The 12,900-nt window shown below is 47.7% G+C and overlaps 2 protein-coding genes across 2 annotated transcripts in view; one reads left to right on the top strand and one right to left on the bottom strand.

The window, feature by feature from the left end:
- Window positions 1–4,047, top strand: part of sdf4 (stromal cell derived factor 4) — an 89,284-nt gene extending 85,237 nt beyond the window's left edge. The window contains exon 6 of the mRNA XM_078238904.1: window positions 1,954–4,047. Coding sequence (XP_078095030.1) covers window positions 1,954–2,130 — 177 coding nt within the window. The 3' untranslated portion in view covers window positions 2,131–4,047. The remainder of the gene's footprint in view (window positions 1–1,953) is intronic.
- Window positions 1–12,900, bottom strand: part of pusl1 (pseudouridine synthase like 1) — a 262,904-nt gene that overhangs the window by 14,343 nt on the left and 235,661 nt on the right. The window lies entirely within an intron of this gene.

The following is a 12,900-nucleotide window of genomic DNA, read 5'->3' as shown; positions in this document are numbered from 1 at the left end:
AAGCCTGATGGCAGCAGAGAAGAAGCTGTTCTTGAGTGGGTTGGTGCGTGTTCTCAGACTTTTGTATCTTTTTCCCGGTGGCAGAGTGGTTTCCCCCCACAGTCCGAAAGACGTGCTGGTTAGGTGCATTGGCCATGCAAAATGTTCTTTTGGTGTACCCGAACAAACGCCGGAGTGGTGACTAGGGAATTTTCATAGTAATTTCATTGCAGTGTTAATGTAAGCCTCCTTATGACTGATAAATAAATTTTAACTTTAACTTTGGAAGCGAGTATGTCTGGGGTGTGTAGGGCCCTTGATTATACTGGCTGCTAAAATGTATTTCGACAGTTATGAGTAAGATGGGTATAGAGGGATATGGGCCAAACGCAGGCAACTGGAAATAGCTTAGTGGTTAAAAACTGGGTAGCATGGGCAAGTTGGGCCGAAGGGCCTGTTTCCATGCTGTAAACTTCGATGACTTTCCTGAGGCAGCAAAACCTTGGTTCACAAACCTTGGTAGTTTCTTGCAGTCTTGGGCAGAGCAGGAGCCATACCAAACTGTGATACAACCAGAAAGGTTGCTTTCTACGGTGCATCTGTAAATGTTGGTGAGAGTCATAGTGGACATGCCAGATCAGAATATCACAAATAACTCCCCATGTAGGCCAGACCAGGTAAGGACGGCAGATTTCCTTCCCTAAAGGACATTAGTGAACCAGATGGAGTTTTAATGACAATCAGTGACACTGTCATGGCCACCATTACTGTGACGAGCTTTGTAATTCCTGATTTGGTCATTGAATTTAAATTCCACCAGCTGCCGTGGTGGGATTTGAACCCGTGTATCCTAGAGTATTGGCCTTGGAGGGAGTGCAGAGAAGGTTCACCAGGTTGATACCAGAGATGAGGGGTGTTGATTATGAGGAGAGACTGAGCAGATTGGGTTTGTACTCGTTGGAATTTAGAAGGCTGAGGGGGGATCTTATAGAGACCCTTAAGATAATGAAGGGGCTGGGTAGGGTAGAGGTGGAGAGATTCTTTCCACTTAGAAAGGAAGCTAGAACTAGAGGGCCCAGCCTCAAAATAAAGGGGGGTCAGTTTAGGACAGAGTTGAGGAGGAACTTCTTCTCTCAGAAGGTGGTGAATCTCTGGAATTCTCTGCCCACTGAAGTGGTGGAGGCTACCTCGTTGAATATGTTTAAATCACGGATAGATGGATTCCTGATCGGTATGGGAATTAGGGGTTATAGGGATCAGGCGGGTTAGTGGAACTGATCCACTTCAGATCAGCCATGATCTTATTGAATGGCGGGGCAGGCTCGAGGGGCTAGATGGCCTACTCCTGCTCCTATTTCTTATGTTCTTATTAATCTGCGCCTCTGGAATACTCGTCCAGCGACATTACCCCATCTTCCCTCATAATCCATATTGTTTTCCTCTTCAAGTAAAAATGATTTCAAGAAGTAATTAGATATAGCTCTTGGGGCTAAAGGGATATGGGGGGGAAGGGGGGATCAGGATATTGAAGTTGATTATCAAAATGAATGGCGGATCAGACTCGAAGGGCCGAATGGCCTATTCCTTTTTTTAATTTATTAGTGTCACAAGTAGGCTTACATTAACACTGCAATGAAGTTATTGTGAAAATCCCCTAGTCTCTTAGCACCTGTTCAGGTACACTGAGGGAGAATTTAGCACGGCCAATGCACCTAACCAGCATGTCTTTCAGACTGTGGGAGGAAACCGGAGCACCCGGAAGAAACCCACACAGACACGGGGAGAATGTGCAAACTCCGCACAGACAGTGACCCGAGCTGGGAATCGAACCCGGGTCCCTGGCGCTGTGAGGTAGCAGTGCTAACCACTGTGCCACCGTGCGGCCTTACTCTTCTAGTTTATGTTCCTGCCTTGTTCTCCCACACAGAGAAAAATAAGTCAACTGTAAGTAACTGGTTATTGTTTTATTGACAGGAATACATGGATCCCATGAACGAATACAGTGCCCTGAATGAGGCTAAACAGATGATAGCTGTGGCAGATGAGAACCAAGACCACTACCTTGAACTGGAAGAGATTCTGAAATACAGCGAATACTTCACGGGAAGTAAGCTAATGAATTACGCTCAGAGCGTGCACGAAGAATTCTGAAGAGGGAGAGGATCCCCACATCAGAATCGTATACCTTGGGAATCTCTCAAACTGTTATCAACCCAAAATGTGCTTAACAAAAAAAAAATGCTTTTCATAATTCTGCTGTTTGTATCCTGTGTGCGTACAATTTCCCCCAACTGTTTGAGGCAGCTCCTTCACCTAGGAAGCAGGAAGACCACTTTATAACTTTGCTTGAACTCTCTCCTCATCCGTCTGAGAAACGACCAGACCAGCCCCTGCTTTTAATGCTAGAATTTGCACAAAGGGCCGCAAAGTGAGATTGACGGAGCAGTGTTCAGGGGACGAGTGAGTGTCAGTAAAAAAAGAGATCTCAGCAGCTCTGCCAACATCTGGAAGGAGAGAAAAGAGCTAGCGTGTCGAGTCCAGATGACCCTTTGTCAAAGGAGTTGGTGTGAGTGGCTGTTGTGAGTCACTGGGACATTCTGGCCCACTCTTGATGCACTGTGCTAGGGATGAGGAGAGCTCTGGTCATGCTGCATAGTAACAGTGGCTGGACCGCTTCTAGTTGGCATTTTATCTTCAACAGTAAACCTCCCACCACTGGGACACTGTTGCTGAAAGGGAATGTGAAACACCACTAGGCTGTACTGAAGGCTCATCCTGCAATCCCAATCTGCACTGCTGTCCAGAGCCGGGACACATTACTTGCTCCCCTTCAAGGTCAAAAATTCTCAAACAGTGTTTTGTCTTTTCCAAAGCATCCCGGCTATTCCAGTCGGTGTGCACATCCATCATGGATCTGCCCACTCACCTCAAAAAAAAACCCATCCGGAAGCAAGCACATGAAGCATCTGCTAAGGACGCGAGACTTTTAACCATGATCGCTGACTGAAGTGTTCTGAAATAGTCCGTAGACACCGCCAGGTGTGGTTTCCTCCAGATTTCCACGCCGTGCGTTTATAACGAAGGTCAATTACTTGGGCTGGAAAAGAGCATTTTCGCGGCTCCAGCGCCTCTGAAAGTGCGATGATGGTGTGTGAGCGCAAAAAAAGAGCGAGATTTGTCCGTTGTGGACACAGGATTCTTTAATTCTGTTTGCAGATTGTGTGTGTGTGAGATACCGTACCACAGATTTACGTGAATAAGCAACATGATTGCCTCCTGAATGGTAAATACACACGGCTCAAGTTGTTTTAGTTTCTGCCCATCAACCGAGGCATTGCAGATTGGAATTAATAAACGATAACTACCGGAGACTCCGAGCTGTGCTCACACCAGATATTTGGTGATCTTTAGTATTAATCTAAGTGTTTACTCTTTGATGCAAGATTAGTGTTTGACAACCGCAATTTGAATATCTACATCGACAAAAAAACAAACCCTTTCAGCAGTTTTGCGATGGCAGATTTTCAGGATAGTGCACGATGGGGGATTGCTTCCGTCACCGCCTTATTTTTTTTATTTTCTGGGAATTACCTTTTGAAGCAGCTTCTCTAAATGCTTTTGTTTGCTAGTTTCTGCTTGTAAAAGCTTGTAATATGCGTTTCAGGCCACAGAAAGGCGAGTCCTGAATGAACTCCAGCAAAGTTCTCTTTGAAAAGTAGACCCTGTGGCACAATAGACCGTGATGTGGAGATGCTGGCATTGGACTGGGGTGGGCACAGTAAGAAGTCTCACAACACCTGTTGGACTTTAACCTGGTGTTGTGAGACTTCTTACAACAGACCGTGGTGCTCCTGGAGGTTCATTGAGCCACCATTGGTAACGAGCGTTGAACTTCCCAATGGGAAGCTTGGTAACTTATTACATGATCATTTGTTTCAAAATATTTGAGCTTTATCTTGCTATTCTTTGAGTTTGACTTTGATCACCTCTGTTCTTGGTAATTATTGTTCATGTGAATCTGTTTTATCACACGCGCTTATCAAATCAAATAAAATCACCGATTCGAGAAAGAAATACTCTTTAGAAATGTTTTTATTGGACGGAATGATGACGAACCTTTTGGAAAGAGTTTTTAGACGAGGGCCAGTGGACGGAATAACACAGGGGGCTTGGGGGCTGACCATGTCAGCTTGGAGTAGACACTCTCCGTGCCTCTCCTGCCCTGAAGCGATTGAACCCCACGGCACTCATTGACCAGGGCCCAGTGGGATTTCCAATGGGCTTGGCCAATAGATTCCCCCAGCAGCGCCAGGAAGATGAGAGTAGACCAGAGTAATCTAAAAGACAAGAGGGTGGCGCAGTCAGCGAGCGGGCTGCTTTCTGTTTCTGCCGCAGATATCATGGATGCACCTAGACAGAGCAGTAGGGCAAGGAAAATTAAGCAACTTGGACATTAATTTCTGGGTCACAGGTCATAGAATCCCTACAGTGCAGAAGGAGGCCATTCGGCCCATCGAATTTGCACCGACCACAATCCCATCCAAGCACTACCCCATAACTCCATGCATTTACCCGAGCTAGTTCCCCTAACTCGTAAGGGTTAATTTAGCATGGCCAATCCACCTAACCTGCACATCTTTGGACTGTGGGAGGAAACTGGAGCACCTGGAGGAAACTCGCACAGACACGGGGAGAACGTGAAAACTCCACACAGACAATGATCCAAGTCAGGAATCGAACCCGGGTCCTTGGCGCTGTGAGGCAGCAGTGCTAACCATTGTGCCACCGTGCTGCCCACGATGTTCGATCACACAGTGGTTAACACTGCTGCCTCGCAGCGCCAGGTCCAATTCTGGCCTCGGGTCACTGTCTGTGTGTGGAGTTTGCACGTTCTCCCCGTGTCTGCGTGGGTTTCCTCCGGGTGCTCCGGTTTCCTCCCACAGTCCAAAGATGTGCTGGTTAGGTGGATTGGCCATGGTAAATTAGATGTGCTAAATTGCCCTTTAGTGTCAGGGGACTGGCATGGTGGATGTGTGGGTTGCGGGGATAGGACCTGGGTGGGATTGTTGTCGGTGCAGGCTCAATAGGCCGAATAGCCTCCTTCTGCACTATAGGGATTCTGTGATTGTATTCTATGAATCACTATTTATATCATGCACCTCTGCTGTTCATAAGAATGGTCTCATCATTTGAAAGTGTCGTGCACACTCAACTCACCAGACAACATGGCATTAAACTCCGTGGCCTTGGAGGGTTTGCTGTACATGTCTCCAAATCAAAAGGTTGGCTTCATTGGCCAAAGCCCAATATGTGCAGCTATGCCAACCATGCGACAATCTCAGTGTACGCTAAAGGTTTCTCATTAGGGTGACGACTGCCCCAAATCCTTTGTCACAGCGTTTGCGCTGTTGTGCTAACTTTCACTTCCCAGATCTCTCAGATACAGGGTTCACTGCTGACCTCTCCAAAGATTACAGTCTGGTGATTCATGAGGATTGAAGGTGCAACAGATTGATGAATCCCGGGCAATTCCAGCAGACTTCCCACTCGGAAATGGAAAGCTGCCGTCACGTCCTGCAGTCTGCACTGCCAGCTTTTCACTGACACAGCCTTGTAGCTGAGGCACAAACTCACAGGTCTAGGTGACCCAAGATGCCAACCCTGACACTTGACATCTCAATCCCACAAGAGGTTTGGACACATTCATGTCCAAAGGCACTCCTGCAATCTCTGATCGGGTTTGCTGATTAAGTTCAGCTCACAATTCAGTAATGCCCTTTGGCACGTTAGCCGTGCCAATTGGAGAAAGCACTTTAGAGGCTTACATTGACGGTGGCAGAGATGGAGTATCTGTATTTCCTTTGTTGTTGCCGGAATTCTCCATCCTCATCCACCCCTCTGTTAATGCAACCGTACTGTGAAGGGCGTTCACTAGGTTGATTCCGAAGTTGAGAAGGTTGGCTTATGAGGAGAGACTGAGTAGACTGAGACTATACTCATTGGAATTCAAAAGAATGAGGGGGGATCTTATAGAAACATATAAGATTATGAAGGGAATAGATAAGATAGAAGCAGGGAAGTTGTTTCCACTGGTGGGTGAAACTAGAACTGGGGGCATAGCCTCAAAATATGGGGCAGCAGATTTAGGACTGAGTTGAGGAGGAACTTCTTCACCCAAAGGATTGTGGATCTGTGGAATTCCCTGCCCAGTTGAGGCTACCTCGTTGAATGTTTTTAAGGCAAGGATAGATACATTTTTGAACAGTAAAGGAATTAAGAGTTATGGTGAGCGGGCGGGTAAGTGGAGCTGAGTCCACGAAAAGATCAACCATGATCTTACTGAATGGCGGGGCAGGCTCGAGGGGCCAGATGGCCTACTCCTGCTCCTAGTTCTTATGAAGCCAATAACTCCTGTAAGTCTGGTTAAAACAAACCAAAAGGCAATGGCTCCAACTGCACCTTCTCGAGGAAGTCTTCCTCTCCCTCATCTCTGACTCCATTTCAGCTGTGAGTCCAAGCAGTTTGAGGTTGCCCCTCGGCAGGATTCTTTAAACCAGCCTCAGTCTCTCCACCCCCACTTCCCCCACCCCCACTTCCTCCACCGCCCCACCCCCACTTCCTCCACCCTCCCGTTGCCTCAGACCCCTCCCACGCAGATTCTTTTCCTGTTTCGATTTTAAACTCCGTCATAACTTTTGGGCTGCTGCATTTTAACTTTCAGACCAGCTTTGACCTTTCACCTCACCAATATTTGGATTTCCCTCCTGACATACACGTAGGCCCCACCTCCCCACCAGAATCCATCGCTGTAGATGTGCTCAAGTCTCAAGGGGCGGCACGGTGGCACAGTAGTTAGCTGCCTCTCAGCACCAGGGACCCGGGTTTGATTCCTGGCTTGGGTCACTGTCTGTGCAGAGTCCACACATTCTCCCTGTGTCTGCATGGGTTTCCTCCGGGTGCTCTGGTTTCCTCCCACACTCCAAAGATGTGCAGGTTAAGTGGATTGGCCATGCCAAATTGCCCCTTAGTGTCAGGGGGACTAGCTCGGGTAAATGCATGGGGTTATGGGGATAGGGCCTGGGTGGGATTGTGGTCATTGCAGACTCGATGGGCCGAATGACCTTCTGCACTGTAGGATTCTATGATTCTATGACCTCCCCGCTCCCCATCTTGAGGCTGCGTGCATGGTCACACACAGCGGAGACCCCCCCCCCTACCATCCTGCCTCCCCCACCAACCCAGGAGACCTTTGAATATCCCCAGTTGCATTGTCAGTGTGCATCCCCTCCTATTCATACAGTTCAATTCACATCCACCCCTCTGTGTCTGCATTCTAGTCTTCCATGTCAAGCCCCACCCTCAATCTCCCTTCAGCCTGTCGTCATTGCCTCTACCCCCACCCTCCCCCGAACAACCAAACCCACCATACTCCAACATGGGGAGGCGATGGTCCCGTGGTATTATCACCACACGGTTAACCCAGAAACTCAGCTAATGCTCTCATAGAAATCATAGAATCCCTACAGTGCAGAAGGAGGCCGTTCGGCCCATCGAGTCTGCACTGACCACAATCCCACCCAGGCCCTCCCCCCACATATTTACCCGCTAATCCCTCTAACCTACGTATCTCAGGACTTTAAGGGGCAATTTTTTTTTTTTAACCTGGCCAATCAACCTCACCCGCACATCTTTGGACTGTGGGAGGAAACCGGAGCACCCGGAGGAAACCCACGCAGACACGAGGAGAATGTGGGGGAACAAAAACCGAAAATGCTGGAAAATCTCAGCAGGTCTGACAGCACCTGTGGGGAGAGAATCGAGCCAACGTTTCGAGTCTAGGTGACCCTTCATCAGAGCTGATTTCAAATTTTCCAGCCTTTTCCATTTTTGTTCCAGATTCCAGCACCCGCAGTATTTTGCTTTTATCTTAATGTTCCGGGGATCTGGGTTCGAATGCCGCCACGACGGATAGTGGAATTTGAATTCAATAAAAAATATCTGGAATTAAGAATCTACCGATGAAAATCGATTGTCGGAAAAACCCATCTGGTTCACTAATGTCCTTTAGGGAAGGAAATCTGCTGTCCTTACCCGGTCTGGCCTACATGCGACTCCAGAGCCACAGCAATGTGGTCGACTCTCAACTGCCCTCAGGCAACTAGGGATGGGCAATAAATGCTGTGAGGAGTTTAACAACACCAGGTTAAAGTCCAACAGGTTTATTTGGTAGCAAACGCCACTAGCTTTCGGAGCGCTGCTCCTTCGTCAGATGGAGTGGAAATCTGCTCTCAAACAGGGCACAGAGACACAAAATCAAGTTACAGAATACTGATTAGAATGCAAATCTCTACAGCCAACCAGGTCTTAAGGATTCAGACAATGTGAGTGGAGGGAGCATTAAGCACAGGTTAAAGAGATGTGTATTGTCTCCAGACAGGACAGCCAGTGAGATTCTGCAAGTCCAGGAGGCAAGCTGTGGGGGTTACTGATAGTGTGACATAAACCCAACATCCCGGTTTAGGCCGTCCTCATGTGTGCGGAACATGGCTATCAGTTTCTGCTCAGCCACTCTGCGCTGTCGTGTGTCGTGAAGGCCGCCTTGGAGAACGCTTACCCGAAGATCAGAGGCTGAATGCCCGTGACCGCTGAAGTATTCCCCCACAGGAAAAGAACAGTTTTACCTGGTGATTGTCGAGCAGTGTTCATTCATCCGTTGTCGTAGCGTCTGCACGGTTTTCCCAATGTACCATGCCTCGGGACATTCTTTCCTGCAGCGTATCAGGTAGACAATGTTGGCCGAGTTGCAAGAGTATGTACCGTGTACCTGGTAGATGGTGTTCTCACGTGAGATTATGGCATCCGTGTCGATGATCCGGCACGTCTTGCAGAGGTTGCTGTGGCAGGGTTGTATGGTATCGTGGTCACTGTTCTCCTGAAGGCTGGGTAGTTTGCTGCGGACAATGGTCTGTTTGAGGTTGTGCGGTTGTTTGAAGGCAAGAAGTGGGGGTGTGGGGATGGCCTATGCCTCCCAGGACACCAAGGGGCAATTTAGCATGGCCAATGCACCTAACCTGCACATCTTTGGACTGTGGGAGGAAACCGGAGCACCCGGAGGAAACCCATGCAGACATGGGGAGAATGTACAAACTCCACACAGACTGTGACCCGAGGCCGGGAATCGAACCCAGGAACCTGGCGCTGTGAGGCAGCAGTGCTAACCACTGTGCCACCGTGCCGCCCTATCTGGATTTATATCTGGTCATGATTCAGACCGTTCTAATGCCCTGGCACGTAATTGGGAGGCAGGTTGGGGGGGGTGGAGCAAGAGTGTGTAGAATTTTTAATGAGCATTCCTGACATGGATCAGCGCGAAAGTCGGCCCAGCCATCAGCCCACCGTGGACGTGGCGAGAGGAAAATTCCAAACTGATTTCCCGCCGATGGGATTCCAATTTTTGGTGTCTTTCCATCACGGGCAAGACTGGAAAATTCCACCCGGAGACCTGGAAAGGATCCTAGGATGTGATAGCAAATTTGTCATTTTTCATCTCTGCACCTTGTGGTAAAACAACGTAAAAAACCGATCCAGGATAGCAGAATGCAAATCTTGCGAATCATAGAATCTACAGTGCAGAAGGAGACCATTTGGCCCATCAGGCCTGCACCGACCACAATCCTATCCCCGTAACCCCACATATTTACCCTCCTAATCTCCCTGACACTAAGGGGTAATTTACCATGGCCAATCAACCTAACCCGCACATCTTTGGATTGTGGGAGGAAACCGGAGCACCCGGAGGAAACCCACGCAGACACGGGGAGAATGTGTAAACTCCACACAGACACTGACCCAAGGCCAGAATTGAACCCGGGTTCCTGGCGCTGTGAGGCAGCAGTGCTAACCACTGTGCCACTATGCCGCCCTTAGAGAAGGAGAAGGTGGGGGCCACACAGAAACCTTTGCAATCTACCTAACCGGGCGTATGCTTTGAAAATACCAAACTCCTACTCCAGCTATACTCTACGATTTACTCTGTTTATGATCTCTCCAGCTTTCTACTGAACCCCATTACATCCCAGTTTGTCTGTTCAGATAATCAACATCTGCCGTGTAAAATAATTCCATCGCTACCATTGGCGAGACCTTCCGGCTATTCATGCCAATGGTTCATCGTGGCACGGGGTGGGTTCAACGGGAATTCCCATTGACAGTGGCGGGACTGGAAGATCCTGTCACTGCCCAATGGTGCTCTGCTAAGAAATATGCCGTGGCGGGTAGGGGGGAGGGTGCCAGAGAACATCGCCCAGCGTTCTTTATACCCCCTCATATGTTAAGACTTTACAATGCAGCATCTTGGAACATTTGTGTACAGTTCGTGCCATCCACAAAAGGCTGGAAATAACCCCAAGGAGGGACTGATTCCCGAGGGTAAAAGGATAAGTGTGCAGGGTGAATGTGAAGGCCGGCACAGTGGTTATCACTGCTGCCTCATAGCGCCAAGGACTCAGGCTCGATTCCTGGCTTGGGTCACTATCTGTGTGGAGTTTGCACGTTCTCCCCGTGTCTGTGTGGGTTTCCTCCGGGTGCTCCAGTTTCCTCCCACAGTCTGAAAGACGTGCTGGTTAGGTGGATTGGCCGTGCTAAGTTCTCCCTCGGTGTACCCAAATGGGCACTGGAGTGTGGCGACCGGAAGATTTTCACCATAACTTCATTGCAGTGTTAATGTAAGCCTACTTGTGACACTGATAAATAAACTTTAAACTCAAAAAAAGAAAGAATGAAAGAATCTTGTAATTCTATTAGGAGGGAGTTAAGGGGAGACTCCATATACAAAATACAATGCGACATAGATCAATAGCTGTAATAAGCCTAGAATATAATTCAAAATATACTGAAGAAAAGAACCAAAACTCTAATTTAAATTGCTAGAAAGTAAATTTAAAACGGAAACTGGGAAGGACTTTACAAACATGCGAATTAGGAGAAGGATCAGGCCATTCAGCCCCTCTAGCCTGCTTCCCCATTCAATGTGATCAAGGCTGCTTTGACTGCACCATCAACTCCATGTTCCTGTCTACCCCTGATAAGCTTTCACCCCCTTGCTTCTGAAGAATCTAGACAACACTGCCTTAAAAATATTCAAAGACTCCTGCTCCCACCGTCCTTTGAGGAAGAATGTTCCAAATCGTCATGGTCTTCAGAGAGGAAGCAACTTTCCTCATCTCCTTGTGCCCTGGCTAGAAAATTATTGCAAATATTTACATCTGGAGTATTGTGCACACTATTGGACTCCTTATTTAAGGAAGGACGTAAATGCATTAGCGGTTCAGAGAGAGTTTACTTGACTCACACCAGGAATGGATAGGTTGTCTGATGAGGAAATGTTGGACAGGCTGGGCTTGTACCCACTGGAGTTTAGAAGGGTAAGAGGCAACTTGATTGAAACCTTCAAGATCCCAAGGGACAAAAGCAAAATATTGCGGATGCTGGAATCTGAAACAAAAACAGAAAATGCTGGAAAATCTCAGCAGGTCTGACAGCATCTGTGGAGAGAGAATTGAGCGAACGTTTAGTCAGGATGAAGCCATCCTGACTTGAAACGCTGGTCCTGTTCTCTCTCCGAAGATCCCAAGGAAATTTGACAGGATGAATGTGGAGAGGATGTTTCCTCTTGTGAGAGCACCTGGAACTAAAGGCCAGTGTTTAGGGAAAATTCATGGAAGAGTGAAACATCGTTCGGCCAATGAAAAGGTCATCATGGCTATCAGCTTTGAAGGTGAGAATAAGTATACTTTGTCTCTGATTTTCCAATGCTTTTATATAGATAGTGAGTACTCTGACTGATATTTTCTAAACATTCTGTTAAAGTGTGTCTTTGGAAGGAACGCTTCAAATGTAAACATTAAAATATAGCAAAACCTCCTCCAACTTATAAATCAAAGAAAGGGTTTAATAAAGAAACCTCATTACTCCAAACTTGGGGCCTCACCCTGGACCAATCCAAGCTCCCCACAATTCCCAACAGGTTCTTATTTATAGTGGATCAGCCGGTCAGCTGACCATCACATCATTCTATCATTGGTTCCATTGTTTACTGAGTCAGCTGACTATTACAGCTTGTTACCATTGGTCACATTACATCCAATACAAAATTGTCACCGGTTACATTCCAACAAAAGATTTAGGCCGGAATTCTACCGTCCCGCCCGCCACGGGGAATCGGAGCAGGCGAGAGGCGGACCATGGAAAGGTCCGCTGACCTCGGGCAGGATTTTCCGGTCATGGGGCGAACGAGGCCAGAAACTCCCGCCCAATGTTTTCGTAGATGACAACACGGACTCTGAAAGCACAATGTAAACAGATAGCAAACTGTTGTAGAATCATAGAAACCTATAGTGAAGAAGGAGACCATTCGGCCCATCAAGCCTGCACCGACCATAATCCTACCCAGACCCTATCCCCATAACCCCATACATTTACCCTAGCTAGTTCCCCCTGACACTAGGGGGAAATTTAGCACAGCCAATCCACCTAACCCGCACATCTTTGGACGGTTGTTCAGCAAATGTATTTTGTAGCACTTTCTTAATTTTTGCTTTTAACACTCTACATAATTAACAATCGGACCCTCTGTAACACTAATAACAGGGAATCTACTGCATGTTAAGCTTCAATTGAATGAGAGGAATTTCCCCATCTTCTTGGGGTAACTTTGGCAGAAAATCTTCAGAAGCCCTGTTCCTGAGGACAATGGGAACAGAACAGGGTTTCGAAAGGCTGAATGCCTCCTGAACTCCAGCTCAGTGGGTAGAAAGTCCATTGTGAAGAATGCTCTTTGCAGGGTACAGGATGGTTCAGTGCCAGGGACAAAGAAAGGCCAACATGTGTGCCCTTTGCACCCGACGTCAGCAAGGCTTTTTG

Source organism: Mustelus asterias, chromosome 22 (genome assembly GCF_964213995.1).
Source record: "Mustelus asterias chromosome 22, sMusAst1.hap1.1, whole genome shotgun sequence".
Lineage (NCBI taxonomy): Eukaryota > Metazoa > Chordata > Chondrichthyes > Carcharhiniformes > Triakidae > Mustelus > Mustelus asterias.
This window is presented reverse-complemented; position numbering and strand designations above follow the sequence as displayed.